Here is a 20,195-nt window from a genome sequence, read left to right as displayed (position 1 = left end):
CAAGCAATTATTTGTAACCTTAAAATGATATTTCCACCCCTTTAGCTGAAAATGACAGCACAGGAGAAAGTAGTGTCATTAGACTCGTTACTTATGAGTGAGAGAGAGAGACTAATTTTTTAGGGCAAAGATAAATTCGCACCCCCCTAAGGATCATTCGCACCCCTTAAAGTTAAAAAAAACCTTTAAAGTCTACCACCTACTCTCCTTTACAAGGGTGCGAATTATCCTACAGGGCTGCGAATTTATCATCGCCCTTTACAAAAAATAACTTCTAATTGTTTATAACTTCTAGTATTATTTAGGGGTATTTTAGTAAAAATAAGCCATGTTCATGTTTCAAACTATTTCAATATTGTCATTCATTGGCGACTTGTACTAGTTAATTCCATTTTACCTTGGTCAGAATCTTGTCCAGGTCGACCTTTTGCCTAAATAGTAAATTAAGAGTTTTTACTCTTTCCTATTCACATCCTAACTTATTTTTAAAATTCAATTGTGTACAACTGAATTTGATCCGACCAACAAGGGATTTGAATGTCATATCATAACTAAGACATGGGGATCCATTGACACCCCTACTCTCATGGCGTACATGGCAATAGAAGGAGAACTCTCAAGCATGGGCGATGCCGGAAATTTTGCACAAGGGGGCAAAAATTATAGTAATTTTTTTTCTCCAAACAAATGAAAGCACTATTATAGTTTCCAAAATACACCCTCAAATGTTTATTGTTATATCCTTTTATATCCCTGAAAGGGGGGCATATTTTTTTACAACGAAGGGAAAAACCCTCGCTTGGGAAGAGAAGAAGATATTTTTTTATAAGGAAGGGATATAAAAATGGTAAAATTAAAATTTTAAACTTATTTTGTAATCGGGATTCTATTGGCCATAATACGCTTTGCTGGTTTGCCCTTCTCTAACTACGATTAATACGTCGGCAAAAAAATCGGTCAAAATAGTCGGCCTTGCTCCATTCTTTAATGCGCCTTTCTCGTTATAGCGTTATTCTTGACCGGCATTGACGGAGTAAATATAGTTACTTGAGACTTCTATGTTATCACGTGTCAACTTCTTGGGGTTTATTTGAGTCAACAAAAAAACCCTCTCTCAAATGAGATTATATATGGTGGCCGCCCCGCATCGTTTGGCTGATCCAAACCATTAATTTTTGGGTCTTACGTAGATGTAGATAGGGTGTATCCCAAAAAAATTTCTCCATACTGTTCATCCGAACCCTCACCTTCTGTTATGTGCAGATTTCTATATTGTACCGTCAATTTTAAACCTCCATAAATTGGAGGGTTAGGATCATCCAATGGAGAAGATATTTTGGGGCACATCTTATATACATTAGGGCCCAACAAATGAACGGTTTGGATCACCCAATTGATGTGCGCCTGGGCTGCACCTTCATACATGACCGGCCATCATATAATCTCCCTCTCTGAAAGATGTCTCTCAAGAGATCCGAGACCTTTCAATTAAATGGAGTGCAAATATTAGATTCTGCTTGTATCCTATTAGTACACTTTGATTTAGGAATCACAGGTAAAAAAATCATCTCCATAGGATGATCCTAACCCTCTAATATGTAGATAAATTACATTTAGAAATATCTATAGATTGAAGAGTTAGGATCATCCAATGGAGATGATTTTATGGGCAAGGGCGCAACAAATCAACGGTTTGGATTGTGAGGAAAATGCCGACTATTTAGGATTCTATTGATGGTATTTAAGAGAATGATTTATTTCAAAATCAATGCAAGAGGAGATGGGCGATTTTTTTTGCCGGTGTATTAATTGTAGTTTTAGAAGGGAAAGCCAGCAAGGCACATTATGGCCAATAGAGTCCCGAATAGCTTCATATTGTCCCCCTTCCCTATTGGCCAATAGAGTCCCGAAAGGCTAGACTTCCTCATTTTTTTTCTCCAAAAATTAAGGGGGCCAATTGTCCCCCTTCCCTTTCATGTGCCATCGCCCCTGCTCTCAAGGAGCTCTTTGACACCATATGACAGAAAAAGACAGTCAGAGGTTGTTTCCATTGTTTATAAAAGACTATCAGAACAAAATTGATGAACATCTCCAAACAGGACAACCAATCCCCAAAAACAACTTACTTCCCCAAAAAACAACTTATTCAAGGATTTCTATCTCCCCATTGAACAGCCTCAATTTAGTGGTCTACCATGAGGTTACATTGTCTCACACGATGGAAAAAAAATATCTCATATGTGAGATTTTTAGCCTTTGTTTGTTTTGAATTTTGTGAATTAACACAACATCTCAAAATCCAAAATGAACAAGGTTTAAGGCATGCAAAATTTAATGCTTCAACTTCTCTTGGTAAAACCTCAAATGCCTGTTTGGTTTGCAAGAAAAGGGTGGAAAGAGATGGAAATGAAACTATTTTCCAAGTTTTCACCTCTTTCTCTTGCTTGATAGTAGAAGGAAAAGAAATCAATCACAGATAAAGTCTTTAAATTTTATTATCATCAAGCTCTCTTTGTCGAAACCACTAATTATAACTTATTAGTGAACCCCATTGGCCATTGTTAACCATCACTTAACTGATGTGCTTCTTCTTTTTTCTCATGACATAGGGTTTCCCCATCCCAATTTTTATGGCAGGACTATTCCCTACGGATGCGCGCAATCACTAGTAAACCAAGCACATCGGGTAAGCCCCGGGGATTCGAACTCACGTCATTGGGAAACATACCCAGGACTTTAAGCCAAAGAGCCACACCCGTACGGGTTCGATGTGCTACTATTTATTTTCCTTCTACAACATGCATCCAAATGAGAGGAATATCTTTATAGGAGAAAGCTTTCTCATCCATGTTTGTTATACGAAACAACGAAGAAGTGTATCCTGAAAAGAAAAGGAAAAGAAAAGAAAGCCTTTCCATGATGAAATTGCAAGAAAACATTACCGGTGATTTTTTTTTCTTTCCACAATTTAGAGGAAAATTAAATGATTATGGTTAATTTAGCAGTATATATGATCATAAATTCCAAGTCCTTGAAAGTAAAAAATGAATAGGATTGGTTCAAGTTATCTTTTTTCGTGCCCAAATAAAGTAGAAAATTTTAGAAATATTTTTCCTATCTTTTTTTTTTCCAGAAAAATCTTTGAATTCAAATAAGATACAAACAAAGCTTAATAAAGAAGGCCTTATTGTGTTGTTGGCCATTGGCGGATGCGGTGGTGTTACAATTGGAAAATAATAGATCGCTTCATGGAACTATTGCGTATGCAATGACGTCAAAGTAGGCTAACTTGATCAATAATCTTTAGCAAAGGACAATGTGGGTCAAAACCCCGCGATGATCCACCAGATCAACGGTCCCAATTACACCACATCCTATGGGGGACCCACTTTCATATTCTCCTCTTATTTGAAAATTCATTTCTCAGATAGAGAAACCAGGCACTGCTCCTCACTATAAATTATAGAGCAGGGCATGGGGTCATAGCATCCTAAAAATTTCATTACAATGGGGGAATTGAAGTTAATTGGAAATTCTATAAGCTTTTTCTCCATTAGAGTTGAATGGGCTTTGAAGTTTAAGGGGATTGAATACGAATTCATTGAAGAAGATCTCACTAATAAGAGTCCATTGCTTTTGAAGTACAATCCTGTGCACAAAAAGATCCCGGTGCTTTTGCACAATGGAAAACCAATTGCTGAGTCACTAGTCATACTTGAATACATTGAGGAAACATGGAAAGTAAATCCTTTACTCCCTGAAGATCCTTATGAGAAGGCTAAGGCGCGCTTCTGGGCGAAATTTATCGATGAGAAGGTAATTGTTTTCTACTTTTTCTGTTTTCGGGGTTTTTAGGCCATGTTTGGCTCCATTAATTTTTTTTTCCCATGGAATATTAGTTTATCAAGTGGTTAGACTTTAGAGAAGGCTAGGGACGGTGGGAAATGATATCAGCACAATCCTGTTTTAATAATTGCACAGACCAAGCTTGTCTTTTCTTTTTTAATTGGCTTGTGAGAGATTTTTGGGAACTGTATAACCTTTTGGGCCTTTGGCAGCTCTCTGCTCTTTTTTATTTGGTTGGTAAGTTGGGATTGAACCACCGACCTCAAGGTCAAAGAGTAAAGTCTTCTTAGTTCTTACCATTGAGCTAGAGGCTCAACCCCAGCTCTTTGCTTTTTAGCCATTTCTTACCCTCTCCTCATTAATAATGAGAAATCAAGTCTCTTCATCTCCTACGCTCCTTTGCCCTCTCCTAGGCAAACTAATATACCATTGGAAAAGCAAGCAATTATGATACAAATTTTCTTTTCCAAACTTGTCCAAATAATCCTGAAATCTACACAGCCTAAATAGAAAAACACCTGCACTTGGTTTTTTCTGAATTTTGGCCATTTTTTTCGGAACTTTTCTCGAATCTTTTACAATTTGCCTTGAAGAACAATTATTCTGGAGCCAACATTTTCTAACTATTGCTAAAGCCATTGATCCCAAGTTAAAATATTTAATCATTTTTCTTTGAATTATCTCTCTTGATGTAGTGTTTCTCTAGTGTACGGTCCATTTTCATTTCACAAGGAGAAGAACAAGAAAAGGCTGTGGAATCGGCATTGGAGACACTGAAAATTCTGGATGAAGAGATCAAAGGGAAGAAATTCTTTGGAGGAGAGAGCATTGGATATTTGGATTTGGTTGCTAGTTGGATTTCTCCTTGGCTCCCTGTCTTTGGCGAATGTTCGGGTGTGAACTTACTCAGTGCAGAGAGGTTTCCATATCTCTATGCATGGAGTGAGGATTTTATTAAGGTGGATGCCATTAAAGAGAAGTTACCACCGCGGGAACAACTAGTTGCTAGATACAGTGCACGCCGCAAAAGCCTGCTTGCCGTAGCAGAGAACAAATGACCAGTTCATTGTTGTTCCTACATCAACATTATAGTATATGATTGTTTTTGTTTTTGTTTTATGGCCACTATCTTTATATTGTAAAACTAAGATTGTGCTGCGTGATGGAATCATAAGCATGTGATTGACCAAAATAAATGCGAGTAAAGATCGGGCATAAATACCCTGTTCCATGGTTTTTGATCTTTTGGCAAAGATATTTTTCGATCCTGAGATGATTCCAAGTGTGGTGTGATTATCCCGGGAACTGATTATCCTTTACTGCATCTCCTAATATCTGGAGCAGTTTTCTACTCTCTACATGCTTCCATCCATTTCAGACATCTGTTCCTCAAATAAGCCCACTTACCTTATTGCTCTTACTTCGGGTCTACACTTATCATTAACCAATTTCCATAACCTTCCAACGTGAAAATATGTGGATAAGGTGTTCCCGAGTCAAAACTTTATTGATCACTAACCGTCGATGAGCCAATCTGGATCACTCTTTCCTAATATCGATGAGCGAACCAGTTTGAGGCCTTTTGGTGAATCTGTTATTCGAATTTGGACCTTCTGAATGAATCTAATGATCATATTTGAATCTTATAAGGGAATTGAATAATCGAATCTAGTCGCATCAACAATCTGGTTGTGGTTGTAGTGGTTGTAGTACCTTTGACCAGCAAATGGGATTCTTGGTGCAGCCCCTAATAATCCCAATTCAGATCTCAATCGCCGAGGCCATGAATCTTTTCAGTGCTATCAACACTAAAATCAATTAAACATCTCATCCATGGATCATCGTCAGACCTTTGCTTCCGTGTCTCTTGATAATATTGACCAACAGTGGTTCTCAAATACTGAGGTCACCAATCGCACGACTGTCCATCTTTAGTCTCTCACCTCTCGTTATGATTATTAGGTTAATCATCACTTCTTTGTCGCTAATGGATCTCCACTACTCGTCACTCACATTGGTACTACTACAATCCCACTTCTCATTCTTCTCTTCCTCTATAATGTTTTTCGAGTACTGGCTACAAAAAACGAATCTAATCTTTGTAGCTCAGTTAACTAGAGATTTGAACTGCTTATTGATGTTTTCCTCTCGTGAATCGTGATTTTGTCATTAAGGATCTCAAATCGAGAAAAGTTCTTCAAACCAGACTGAGTGAAGGAGGGTTCAACCTAGTTAGTCTCCTAAAGTCTTTGTTGGTATTCCTGCTAAAGGAGATTTTTAGCACTACCATCTCGACCATCAACATTAGAGGACTCTTCATGCCTTGTAATAGAAGTGTTCTTAGTAGCTATATTTTAAATATATCTATCTGCTCTCATTGTATGGAAGGAAAAATGTCTCGCCTTCCTTTTACTTTATTTGAATGATGTACTTCGGCACCTGTGGAATCAGTACACTCTGATCTATGGGGACCCTCTCCAATCCCCTCCCAAATTGGTCACCATTTTTATTTCTTTTTGGTTAATGACTAATCTTGTTTTTCTTGGTTCTATCATCCTCTTGCATGTTTTATTCATTTTAAGCGTATAGCTAAAATCACTACTTTGCATCCTTACAAACTAATGAGGGTGGAAAATGTAGTAGTCACTCCTTGTAATTCCTTGACAACATTGATGAACATAAACATAGACAGATGAGAAAAGGTTAGCTATGCTTTGCTATACTAATGTCTCCAAAACCTTCTAGGTTTGATGCCTTCCAAATTGTTGTTTTCCTCGTTAATTTAGCTTTCCACTCCCACTCTTGGCTGAAGGTCTCCCTTTGAGGTGCTCTTTGGAATTCCACTGAATTACTCTTTCTTTGCACTTTCCGTTGCTCCTGTTAACCCAAGCTTGGTTTTCTGCATTAAACACAAGCTTGACTATGAAACCCGGAAATGTATCTTTATTGGTTATACTTATAGTCCCAACCATAAGGGATACAAATTTTTGATCCACTGACTAGCACTGTCTTTTTTTTTAATCTCTAGACATGTCATTTTTTTATGAACACTTGCTGCTCCTATCTACAAATCTTCATTGCTCCTATGTGGTCTTCCTGTAGTCTGTCCACTTTCTCCCACTCAATCCAATATTGTTTCTCCTATTATGCCTCCTACAAAGCCTTCAATCCTGTGTCCCTCTCCTCCTCTGGTTACATCCACTGTGGTTTCGCTTCCATCTCCTCATCTGTGGTCTAGTCGAATTCCCTTCTCACGAGCTCTCTCTATCCATTGGGATTGATATCGGCGCAACCATGTTTTAATACCCGCACGGCTAACATCAACACTACCAGGCTTTGATAATTGCACAAACTCAGCTTGTCTTTTCCTCCATTTTCACCCGTTTCCCGTGTAATTTTGTAGGAATATTTTTGATAACGGTAATAACCTTTTGGTAGCCCTTTTATGCGCTAACAGACAAGGCGGGTTAGTGAAAACATCAAATTAAAGTTGTACCGATATCATTTTCTGAAATCATGAGGGGTATTATTGTAAGTTTTCAAATTTCTGGGAAAATGCAAGGGAACCTTAAGACTTTCAAATGAATGGTACAAATGGGTCCGGGGATCATTTGGGCTATCCAAATTTTTCAAAAAGGATTTACTGATGGGAGGATTTCGCCTTGAATTAGTTCTCTTCGCAATTGGAGTTCGGTTCTAGGGTTTTCGGGATTAAGTCTCGGTTTTGAGAATTCAGAAATTGATTTCGGAGTTTGAGAATTTTGTATCAGGCATCTAGAAGTCGGTTTCGGGAATTTGAAGACCGGTTTTTGAAGATTCTGAATTCAGTTTTTGGGATTCGGATTTCGGAAACTTTATTTGATTTTAGGAGTTTTGGGGCCAGGTCAAAATGGTGAAAGAATAGCAAGTAGTCTTGACGTCATTCTTAAAGGTTCTACTACAATTCAAGGAAAGATGTGAAATAGGAATTTTTAGATGGTGATTGCATGTGAAGTCCAAAGTACAGTGGGTCCCACTGTAGAGATGATCCCCTTCATTTATTGGGCTACAACTAATATGTTTTGCCACGTAGAACATCTCCCCAGGATGATCCTAAACCTCCGATCCGTAGAGGAGATTCGGATTATCGTATGGATATTTCATGAAATCGATCATATTTAACAATCCAATAGCAGCCCACTTTTTAATAGGGGTGATGACTTGTGAGTCCTGACATCACTGAATAAGCAACCGAAACAGATATGGCCAAGCAATTATTTGGAACAATAGAATGATATTTCCACCCCTTTTGATGAAAATGACAACATATGAGAAAGAACCGTAAATTTTATTTTTTTTTATTTTTAAATAAAGAGAAAGCCGCCAATAATCAATATGCTCGTACCCGACAATGCATTAATGACTAGTTTTTACTGTAAGAGCATGTTTGGCAGCCATGAGAAAAAATCCATGGAATATCCACTTACAAAATTTAAGAGAAGCGTAGAGAGGGCTGGTTAGAGAGATTTGAGGGCCGTCACTCGTGATTGAGGAGCATGGTTTCAAATTTTGGTTTCTGAATGCGTTTTGGTCCTCACCAAAAGGTCCAAAACTGAAATTTCGGCAGAAATTTTAATCAAAATCCAACGAAATCTATTAAACTAAGAAATCTGACGAAATCTATTAAACTAATTTTTTATCTCATACAAAATTTCGGCCGAAATTTCGGAAAAATATTAAACAAAGAAGAAAATCAAGATTTTAGGGTAAAATTCCTTTCGGGAAAATATTAAACAATGAAGAAAATCAAGATTTCAGGGTAAAATTCCTTAAATTTAGGACGAAATTTGGGCGAAAACAAAATTTCTACCGAAATTTCGAAAGTTCGGTCGTAATTTGGTGACGTTTCGGGTATTCCCGATTTCGATTTCAAATATATGAAAGTGTCTCTAGTAGGGGTGCAAGTTTGGCCCTGTCAGCCCTGACCCACCCTGAGCCCGAACAGGGTCAGGGCTGGATTTTCCAATCCTGAGGGCGGGTCAGGGTTCATTTTTTTAGACCTTGACTCAGGTCGGGTCGGGTTCCGTGTTAATGCCACGGGTACCCTGATCCGGCCCGACCATAAGTTTTCTATTATAGAATTGAACCATCTGTGCATGTTTCTTTTGCTAATGTTTTCTATTATCTTGGATTGATGTTTCTTTAGATTATTATTATTAATTGTCTCTGTTGCCCGTCATGTTGTTGAATTCATATTGTCTAATTTTGTTCCCTTTCTCTGTTTATTGATCATTTTGTTCTATATGATAAGTGGTTGCTTTATTTTTGGCACTCTTAACAGGTATTTGCACTAGGGTCAATTAGGGCCGACTCGGCCCGGCCCTGCCCAATCAGGTCCAATCAGGGTGGGCCAGGGCCAGCATTGAGCCCTGTAGGGCTGGCAATGGGTTGAGGTTTTTCGGCCCTGACTCAGGGTCAGGGCCGAGATAGTGGGATCCAGGGTTGGGCTAGGGTTTTGAGAAACCCGATCCAACCAGACCCTGTTGCAGCCCTAGTCTCTAGTATGCCGACTAGAGATCATTCTCTAGTCCGCTAACCCAAAATACATGGGTTCCACAATTTTTGTGGTGATCTAAAGCATTCATTTGATAGGCCCCATCATAGTTACGGTGTCCACAAAAAATCAGCTTCATAGGATCAGCTTAACCCTTCGATTTGTGGAGCTAAAATATGGACAAATTTTTAGCGGTTTATAGCCGTCCATTTTTAGCTCCACAAATCATAGGATTGGAATGATTCTAAGGAGCTGATTTTTTGTGGACACCCTCTCTATGTCAAGGCCCATCAAATGAATGATTTTCATCACCCAAATAAGGTGGGACCCATGTGTTTTTGGTCGGCGGACTAGAGAATGATCTCTAGTCGGCAGACTAGAGACACTTTCCTCAATGATTTCTATGGCCACGTTGAACAGCCTCAATTTAGTTGTCCATCGTGAGGGTACATTATCTTTTGTTTTTGTTTTTTTCTTGAAATGGTAAAATTCTATTAGAAAGAAAAGAGCATGACGAAGTCGGTCATGGGATCAAAGAATACAAAGAAGAGAGAAAAACTCTACAATAACAATAGATAGGGGGGGGATCGAAAATCTCTAGTGCCATTCTCAAAACTCTAGCTTAGGCTAGCCAATCCCCCTCTCCGTTCGCAGTTCTCCGGATGTGATGGTAATAAACTGAGTGACCCTCACCACAGTTGAAGATCTCATGAAGATCTCATCCATAAATTGAGAAAATCTCCATAGGTGAGAAGACCTCCCATCTAGCCATCTAATAACATTAAGGGAGTCAAGGGCGAAGGCACATAGCATGAGGGGGGCCATGGGCCCAATGACTTACAAAACCCCTTTTATATTGCATTGATATACATGCATGCTTAGCTAGTTTAGTGGCCACGGCCCCCCAATGACCAATGCAGCCAAGCGTAAATTTGTCTGCCCCCCCCACCCTCCAAGTCTAAATTCCTATAAATTAGTCCGGCCTCCCCCAAGTGTAAATTCCTGGCTCCGCCCCTGAAGGGAGTCTCCCTCCACAATAAGACGATCCAGATCTCTACCCTCCATTAATCTAATACCTTGGAGGATCGCTCTGACTTCAGCCACATTTGAATCCTTCACACTTGGTGACACTATTTTCATCTCTAAGAACCCCTCTAATACCCGCCGACCCCTGGTTGCCCAAGCTAGAGCCATCAAAGTTTAAGATTATCCAACAAGGGCCTGTGTTTGTGGCTACATTATCAGTAAGATTGAAGTCCTATTCATTTTGACTTTTATGAATTAATTTTGGGTCCAAAACAAATTATTTCAATGAAAAGTGTATTTAGTTTTGGACTCAAAATCCAAAACGAACGGGTCTTAAAGGATGCAAGTGTTAAGGCAGGCAAAAATTAACGCTTCAACTTCTCTTGGTAAAACCTTTGCCCTGCTTGAAAACCCTAGCTTAGGCTAGCCAATCCCCCTCTCCGTTCGCAGTTCTCCTGACGTGATGGTAATAAACTGAGTGACCCTCACCACGGTTGAAGATCTCATGAAGATTTCATCCATAAATTGAGAAAATCTCCATAGGTGAGAAGACCTCCCATCTAGCCATCTAATAACATTAAGGGAGTCAGGGGCGAAGGCACATAGCATGAGGGGGGCCATGGGCCCCAATGACTTACAAAACCTCTTTTATATTGCATTGATATACATGCATGCTTAGCTAGTTTAGTGGCCACGGCCCCCCAATGACCAATGCAGCCAAGTGTAAATTAGTCTGCCCTCCATTAATCTAATACCTTGGAGGATCGCTCTGACTTCAGCCACATTTGAATCCTTCACACTTGGTGACACTATTTTCATCTCTAAGAACCCCTCTAATACCCGCCGGCCCCTGGTTGCCCAAGCTAGAGCCATCAAAGTTTAACATTATCCAACAAGGACCTGTGTTGTGATTACATTATCGGTAAGATTGAAGTCCTATTCATTTTGAATTTTATGAATTAATTTTGGGTCCAAAACAAATTATTTCAATCAAAAGTGTATTTAGTTTTGGACTCAAAATCCAAAACGAACGGGTCTTAAATGATGCAAGTGTTAAGGCAGGAAAAAATTAACGCTTCAACTTCTCTTGGTAAAACCTTTGCCCTGCTTGTATTGCAAGAAAAACATTTTTGACGGAATTTTTTTTTCTTTCCTCAATTTAGTGGAAAATAATATGATCATGGTTAATTTAGAGGGATATCATTATAAATATAATTGAAGGTCCCTCCAAGTGAAAAATTGAATTGGGTTGGTTCAAGCTATCTTTCCTCACATGACATGTAAATAAAGTAGGAAATTTTGGATATATTTTCCTCCACTAATTTGTGAAGGTTTAAAGACATCCATTTTACCTTCACAAATCGTAGGGTTGGGATGATCCTATGGATCTGATTTTTTTGTAGACACCCTATCTATGTGAGGGCCTTTAAAATGGATGGCTTGGATCACCCAAACAATGTGGGCCCCCACTGTTTTTTAAGCTAGTGTGTAGAGAACTCTCTACACATATGTGTAGGAACCGTTTTCTCATCTTGGAAGAGATATTTTTCCTTCCCAAACTTATCGATAAAATTCCAATAATCCAAAGAGGGCTAAGGGGGGCTTATTGTGTGGTCTGCGTATGCAGTGACGTCAAAAGAAAAAATGAATAGAGAGGACCTCACTTGCATTATTGCACATGCAATGACGTCAAGCACTCTGACTTGAACAATAAGTTGGTGTAACCGTGTAACATTGCCCTCTAATTTAAGATGGTAAATTATATGTTCACCCCCTTTTCTTCCCTACCCACCCTCTTTTAGTGTAAAAAGAGCATTCATAAATATACTAGTTGGGGGTGGACCATGGAAGAAAAGGAAGCGATATATCACATCCCCTTTGTAAAACACTCTTTACTACACATAGGGGTGGCAATGGTTCGGTTTCGGTTCGGTTTGACCCCCAAACCGAAATTTGAATCGGTTTGGTTTTACCAAACCAAAACCGAACCAAAACTGAATTTTCGGTTCGGTTTCGGTTCGGTTCCGCCAATTTTGCCACCCTTTACTCATAACAATTGCAAATATTCGGTTTCGGTTCGATTTGATACCCAAACCGAACCAAACCGAAATTTGAATCGGTTTGGTTTAACCAAACCGAAACCGAATTTTCGGTTCGGTTTCGGCTCGGTTCCGGTTCGGTTCGGCCAATTTTGCCACCCCTAACTACACAAAAGCCTCACTATAAATTGTAGTAGCAAGGCATGGGGCTTATAGCATCTTAAAAATTTCATTACAATGGGGGAATTGAAGTTATTTGGAACTTCTACAAGCCTTTTCTCCATTAGAGTTGAGTGGGCTTTGAAGTTTAAGGGGATTGAATACGAATACATTGAAGAAGATCTCACCAACAAGAGTCCATTGCTTTTGAAGTACAATCCTGTGCACAAAAAGATCCCGGTGCTTTTGCACAATGGAAAACCGATTGCTGAGTCACTGGTCATACTTGAATACATTTAGGAAATATGGAAAGTAAATCCTTTACTGCCTGAAGATCCTTATGAGAAGGCTAAGGCGCGCTTCTGGGCGAAATTTATAGATGAGAAGGTAATTGTTTTCTACCTTTTCTGGTTTCTGTGTTTTTTAGTCCATGTTTGGTTCTATTAAAAGATTTTTCCATGGAATATTAGTTTATCAAGTGGTTAGAGAAGGCTAGGGAGGATGGGAGAGGGAGAGAATGGATAGGGTATATGAGTGAGTAGAGGGTGAAAAAAGGCTGAAAATACAAGGAAAAGAAATACAATAATTCCTCAAAAGGGATTTGCTAGCGTCCATCGCAGAAGGCATTTCGCGGATGGTCTGTTGCATCTGACGCAGCCACCTTGTGAATGAAGACAAAATCTGCTGAAAAGTGACCCTCTGTGGCTGCTGTCACATGCAACAGACAATCCGCGACATGCCTTCTGCAACCCTACAATTTATTTTGGGAAATGATATCAGCACAATCCTGTTTTAATAATTGCACAGACCAAGCTTGTCTTTTCTTTTTTAATTGGGTTGTGAGAGCCTTTTGGGAACTGTATAACCTTTTGACAGCTCTCTGCTCTTTTTTTTTTGGTAAGTTGGGATTGAACCACCGACCTCAAGGTCAAAGAGTAAAGCCTTAACACCCCAGCTCTTTGCTTCTTAGCCACTTCTTACCCTCTCCTCATTAATAATGAGATATCAAGTCTCTTCATCTCCTACCCTCCTTTGCCCTCTCCTTGATAAACTAATATACCATTGGAAAAACAATTCATGGTTGCCAAAAATTGGCCTAGAGTGAAACTTTTTGTGCATTTTTTTGTGTGCCAACAGAGAAATTGGAACCCATATCCGAGTGGGTTGTAACAAAATTTCCAAAAAAATATATAGCTATTTATTGGAAAAGCAAGCAATTATGATACAAATTTTATTTTCCAAACTTTTCAAAGTAATCCTGAAATCCAAACAGGGCTGAAAAACACTTTAACATTTTGTTTTTTTTCTGAATTTTGGCCCTTTTTTCTGGAACTTTTCTTGAATCTTTTAGTATTTGCCTTGCAGAACAATTATTCTGGAGTCAAGATTTTCTAACTATTGATAAAGCCATTGATCCCAACTTAAAATATTTAATCATTTTTCTTTGAATTATCTCTCTTGATGTAGTGTTTCTCTAGTGTACGGTCCATTTTCATTTCACAAGGAGAAGAACAAGAAAAGGCTGTGGAGTCGGCATTGGAGACACTGAAATTTCTGGATGAAGAGATCAAAGGGAAGAAATTCTTTGGAGGAGAGAGCATTGGATATTTGGATTTGGTTGCTAGTTGGATTTCTCATTGGCTCCCTGTCTTTGGCGAATGTTCGGGTGTGAACTTACTCAGTGCAGAGAGGTTTCCATCTCTCTATGCATGGAGTGAGAATTTTATTAAGGTGGATGCCATTAAGGAGAAGTTACCACCTCGAGAACAACTAGTTGCTAGATTAAGTGCACGCCGCAAAAGCCAGCTTGCCGCAGCAGAGAACAAATGAGCAGTTCCTTGTTGTCCCTACATTATCATTGCAGTATATGCTTGTTTCTGTTTTATGGTCACTAGAGGTATGTCCTAATCAAATAAATGAGTGTTGAAATTTCTTCTCTTTATATTGTAAAACTAATATTGTGTTGTGTGATCGAATCATAAGCATGTAATTGACGAAAATAAACGCAAGTAGAGATCGAGCATAAATACCTCCGCCCATGGCTTTTGATCGCTTGGCAATGATATTTCTTGATCCTGAGATGATTCGAGTATGGTGCGATTATCCCATGAACTGATTCCCCTTTCCACCCATCTATTGATATTCCTGAAAACCCACTTTAGTTGAGTCACCCCTTTCTACCCTTTCATACCTGACTAGAAAAACTATGGGTCAAACCACCCTTCCCTCCCCTAGCTGGATATCCCTTACTGCATCTCCTAATATCTAGAGCAGTTTTCTACTCTCTACATGCTTCCATATGTGTATTTCAATGGGGAGAAATAACAATCTTATGTGTAAGAGAAGGGACCAATCTTCCATTTCAAAAAAAAAGAGAAGGGACCAATCCTACATTTATAATAAAGGAAGGAAACGCTAGGGTCCATCCATTTTAGACATCTGTTTCTCAAATAAGCCCACTTACCTTATTGTGCTTACTTCGGGTCCACACATATCATTAACCAATTACCATACCCTTCCAATGTGAACATATGTGGATAAGGTGTTCCCGAGTCAAAACTTTACTGATCACTAACCGTTTATGAGCTGATCTGGAGCTGATCTGGATTACTCTTTACTATAATCAAACATTCTCTTGAATCTGGTTTTTACAATAGGACCGTTTGACCGGGCAGACCAAGCAACTGATTGACAATCCATCGAACTGATTGACAAATTGCCAAAACATGTGCTATGCAAGTCCACCAAAAAAATCTTACATATATTTTATGTCCAATTGGAAGGTCTTTATTGGCTCATGTCATGTTTGTGTTGGGACCCGGGTAGAACTCGCCCTAAAAAGCTAGCCATTAAGGGGAGGGTGTCCAACTCCTTACAAGCCCTCCACATCAGGTTCTCCGGTGTAAGATCTTTGCTTTCTCAACAATTCCCCCCTCCATATGGAAGCAACATAGGAGCTAAGAGATCTTCATCCCAAATGATTTTCTCTGTCCTCAAAGGTAAATCAGAGTTACCACGCCCCGGCTCTGATACCACTTTGTGGGACCCTGGTAGAACTTACCCTTAAAAGCTAGCCATTAAGGGTAGGGTTGCCCAGATCCTTACAAGACCTCCACAACAGGTTCTCCTATATGGGATCTTTGCTTACACATGGAACTCCAACGGTTTGGCCACCATAAATAAATATTCTATGGAATATTTGTGGGTCCAACTAAGAGAGAGATGCGTAGAAGATGGATGAACTTGAGAGGGTGTGAGTTGAAGGATCGTAGATGCGATTTGTTGAAGAATGAATGGAAGGGGACTTTGCTTAGCTGCGTTCCGGGGTGTTTACTGGGAGATTGTTTTTCCTTTATCATTATTGTATTAATATAAACGTTTCCATGATCCAAATCATGCCAGCCTTCTGCATATGGTGCGTGCGACGGTTACTCCCTTTCCAATCAGGTGAGGCCATGCGGCCACCACCCAACATGAGTGAGGGGAGCGTAAAAAGCCACTAGAAACCAATTCTAAATTCATATTTTCTTTTCACTAATTCTTTTTTGTGTGGTTGGTAACTGGGATCATACCTGCGACCTCATGGTTGAGATACAATGCCTCAACTATTGAACTACAGGTCCAACCGCTCAAGGTTGGTCAGCCATTGAGGGCCTGTATTGGACTATTCGGCTTCAAGTAGGCCAAAGAGATGGCCATATTTTATTAAATTAGTAGTACCATATTGTTATTTTTTATTTTTATTTTCTTTTAGTTCATCATTTTACTACGAAAATCTAATTCCACTTTCCATGTGGAAATGAGATTCTTAGTTCCTTTTTCTTCTTTTGAGATTGGATGTACTCCTTAACCCCTTCGCGGCAGTGCTTTTGTGCTTTTTCCGGATAAAAAATGAATAACAAAACAGAGAATATTGTTTGGCAAACCCAAGCATGTTCTGCTTGCTAATCCAATTCCCTATTTCCAAGCAGAAAGCCAAGTGGAGTCGCTCCAAAGGATTCTTTTCTGCCTGTTTCACCCAGTCTAAAAGGCAGATAATGAGAAGCCTTGAAGAGTACTCCTAAGGTAACTTTGTTTTACATATTTACCTATTAGCTTACAACCCCCATTAAGATCGTCTAGTGGGGAAGATTTTCTATGGGTTAGAGTGAGGCCAAATTAATGAATGACTTTGGATTATTGAAAAGTTGGTCCCTCTTGTGCTCTTGTATATTTTCTTTTAAAGAAAATAGTGCCTGACATCATATACTTCCAATAAAAACATAGGGAAATGAAAACAGCACAACCATGTTTTATTATTTACGCGGTTCTAGCTTGTCTTTTCTTTGTTAAGTGGCTTGTGAGAGCTGTGTGGGAACTGTAATAACCTTTTGACAGGCCTTTAAATACTAAAAGACAACATAGGTTAGCGCAAATATCAAAACACTGTTGTATACCAGTTCCCAAAACATAATGTGAAATTCCTGTGGGCAACTTATTGATAAAAGTGAACCATCCAAGTGAAGTTGGTGGTCGGATTTGGACTTGAATCCTCCGATAAAATCTGGTATTTAGATTTATATCCTCTGTATGAATCTGGTGATCGGAATTGAAGCCTCTGATAAACTCTAGCATTTAGATTTAAACCCTCTGAATGAATCTGGTGTTTGGATTTGAATCCTTTGATGAAAAAAGATAGTCTTGGACTCTTAAGTTGAATCTGGCATTCGATTTGAACCCTCGCGAAGAATGTGAAACAATCGAGAAAGCAGTTCTCGCTTTTCCTGCAGATAGAATGTGTTCCTTCTGAAATCCACCTGATTCTGTGTATTGCATCCTTCTCAGTAAGCGCTCTAGCAGCTACGTCCAGTGGCCCAAACACACGGACATATTACACAAAGAAAGAGAGGCAAGCGCTAAGTTCCAAATAAGATTACCCCTCCAATTAGTCACCCGGTGAGTATCTAAGTAATTAAGTCATAGTTAGAAAGAGTTAGTTAAATAAAAAAAATCTGTCAGTCAGTAAATTAGGAAACCCTTCCTCTCGATATGCCCGACATCAAAGATACATGGGGACGAGTAATAGATGAGGAGTCTAGGAAATAGCGAAGGAAAAGCGTGATGAGAATTCTAGGCGATCAGCAGTTGAGCATTCGCCTCTTCTCTCCTCCTTTAAGAAAAGACCATGCACACTTATTTTGTGATCTCACCATTCTTCTGCTCCGAATCCCACGCCTATCTCAAAGCCCCCTAAACCTAAAACCACTTGGCAGAAAAAAAAAAAAACCAAAAATAGAGAGAAAGAGAGGTTCTCTTTTTGGGAGGGTACTCTGAGTAGTGGGTACCTCATATGTCCTCGACCCGCCTACTCGGGTCTTGTATGGATATGCAGGAAGGGGTGTTAGTGAGAATTGAAGTGAGGTGAGCGTTGGTGAGTCGAACGAACGGAGTAGCTTTAGGCTACGCCCTTGTCTTTGTCGATGTCATCTGATGAGATATAGTATGCAAGAGTCCCTCAACCAACTATCAGTTCAGATTAGCAATCGACTGGATCCTTTCACCAAGGGTTGAGTTAATCTGGTGATCAAATTTGAACACTCTGATGAAATCTGATTGGCATGATTTGAGGAATCCTTTCAGTGAATCTAGTATTCGAATTTGAACTCTCTGAATGAATCTAGTGATCATACTTGAATCCTATAATAGAATCAAATTGTGATCACATCTTTGTTGCTAATGCCACTCTAGTCATCACTCATATTGGTACTATGACAATTCCCACTTCTCATTCTTCTTTTCCTCACTATAATGCGTTATGATTACCAGCTATAAAAAAAATTATCTTTGTAGCTCAGTTAAATAGAGATTTGAAGTGCATGATTTTGTCATTAAAGATCTCAAAGCAAGAAAAGTTCTTCACACTGGCCGGAGTGGTGGTGGTGGTGGTGGGGGTGGGGGGGTTCCGCAGGGGCGGCACTCTACCCAATTTGTCTGCTCTAAAGTCTTTGATGGTATCGGTGCTAATGGAGATGTTTAGCACCATCATCTTGGCCATCCACACATAGCAACATTGATGAACAGAAACATCAGATGAGATAGGGTTAGATATGCTTCACCATACTAATAATGTCTCCAATAACTTCTAGGTTGATGCCTTCCTAACTGTTGTTTACCTCATTAATTAGCTTCCCAGTCCCACTCTTGGTGGAAGGGTCTCCCTTTGAGGTGCTCTTTGGAATTCCACTGAATTACTCTTCGCACTATCGGTTTCTTGCTTTTGTTACCCCAACCTGGTTCCCTCTACATCTAACACAAGCTTGACTATCAAACCCGGCAATGTATCCTCATTGGCTATAGTCCCAACCATAAGGGATACAAGTGTTTGATCCACTGGCTAGCCGTCTTTTTATCTCTCGACAGGTCATTTTTTATGAACATTTGCGTCCCTCTAAAGATCATCCCTCTACTCCAGCTACTTCTCATCTTCAGTGTTCCTATGTGGTCTCCCTGTAGTTCGTCCACTTTCTCCCACTCCATCCATTACCATTTCTCCTATTACACCTCCTACCAAGCCTTCACCCCAGTGTGTCCCTCTAAAGATCATCCCTCTACTCCAGCTACTTCTTATCTTCAGTGTTCCTATGTGGTCTCCCCTGTAGTTCGTCCACTTTCTCCCACTCCATCCATTACCATTTCTCCTATTACATCTCCTACAAAGCCTTCACCCCAGTGTCCTCCTAAGGTTACCTCCAATGTGGTTTCGCTTCCATCCTCATCTATGGTCTTCCCCACTCATCCTACCCACATCCTATGATTTCTCGCCTTAAGGATAAGATTCATAAAACCTATAAAGCCCTCGAGTCACAAGGCATCAGGTGATGGTGGATGAATCCACACGCCTTAAGGATGGGATTCATAAACCTAAAGCCCTTGCATCACAAGGCATGAGGTGATGGTTGATGAATTCAATGCCCTACTCTATAACCGGACCTTGTTCCAACCCCTCTAGGTATTATTTGTTGTAAGTTGGTTTACAAAACCAAACAACGAGTGGATGGTTCGGTGGAATGTTACAAAGATAGGATCATTTCAAAAGGCTTTCATCAACAACTTGGACTTGACTTTGATGAGACTTGAAGTCATGTGGCTCCTATCATTCAGATGGTTCTTCTTTCTCTCGATTTTGTTTTTCACTAATTGCTACATCACAGTTGGACGTTCACAATGCCTTTTTCCCTATAAATACAATACTCCTCCCCCCCCCCCCCCCCCCCCCCCCTTACCAATTGGTTAAGGACAACAGCAAAAAACCTTCTTTACAGAAATCACTCTCTAGGTGAAAATTCCTCTTCACTATCTAGTTTACAAGTTATAACCGTTAGGTTCTGTTCTCACCCCAAAACCTAAACATCAACCATGATGATTTCTAAAACCTTCAAGACTATCTTTTTCTCCTCCCAATACGAAACAAGTCTTTACTTCCCAAAACCTTTCCTAGTTAGATTACCGTTTAAGAGAAACCCACCTACTAAACCCTGAAACAAGATATGTAAACCCATCACAATGCTTGAAGTTCATAATGTCACTCAAATATTTCTCCGAGTTCTTACAAG

General features: G+C 39.6%; 1 protein-coding gene and 1 pseudogene across 2 annotated transcripts; both read left to right on the top strand.

The window, feature by feature from the left end:
• Positions 1-3,258: 3,258 nt before the first annotated feature.
• Positions 3,259-5,077, top strand: LOC143882076 (putative glutathione S-transferase). The gene is made up of 2 exons (XM_077385480.1): positions 3,259-3,816; positions 4,542-5,077. Exons 1-2 carry the CDS (start codon positions 3,508-3,510, stop codon positions 4,902-4,904), a joined length of 672 nt encoding a protein of 223 aa, XP_077241595.1. The 5' UTR covers positions 3,259-3,507; the 3' UTR covers positions 4,905-5,077.
• A 147-nt stretch (positions 5,078-5,224) lies between these two features.
• On the top strand, positions 5,225-14,540 carry LOC143882077 (glutathione transferase GST 23-like; annotated as a pseudogene). Its single transcript, XR_013252093.1, has 2 exons — positions 5,225-12,990; positions 14,071-14,540. The product of XR_013252093.1 is annotated as a glutathione transferase GST 23-like (transcript).
• Positions 14,541-20,195: the final 5,655 nt, after the last annotated feature.

Source organism: Tasmannia lanceolata, unplaced genomic scaffold, assembly GCF_043159265.1.
Source record: "Tasmannia lanceolata isolate RefF3 unplaced genomic scaffold, GAP_Taslan_0.1 ptg000007l, whole genome shotgun sequence".
NCBI classification, from domain to species: Eukaryota; Viridiplantae; Streptophyta; class Magnoliopsida; order Canellales; family Winteraceae; genus Tasmannia; species Tasmannia lanceolata.
The sequence above is the reverse complement of the archived record's forward strand: the minus strand, read 5'-3'. Positions and strand labels throughout refer to the sequence as shown.

Coding starts and splice junctions, on each gene's coding strand:
- LOC143882076 (XM_077385480.1), top strand. CDS start 3,508: ATGGGGGAATTGAAGTTAATTGGAAATTCTATAAGCTTTTTCTCCATT. Junction 3,817..4,541: donor CGAAATTTATCGATGAGAAG/GTAATTGTTTTC, acceptor CTCTTGATGTAG/TGTTTCTCTAGTGTACGGTC.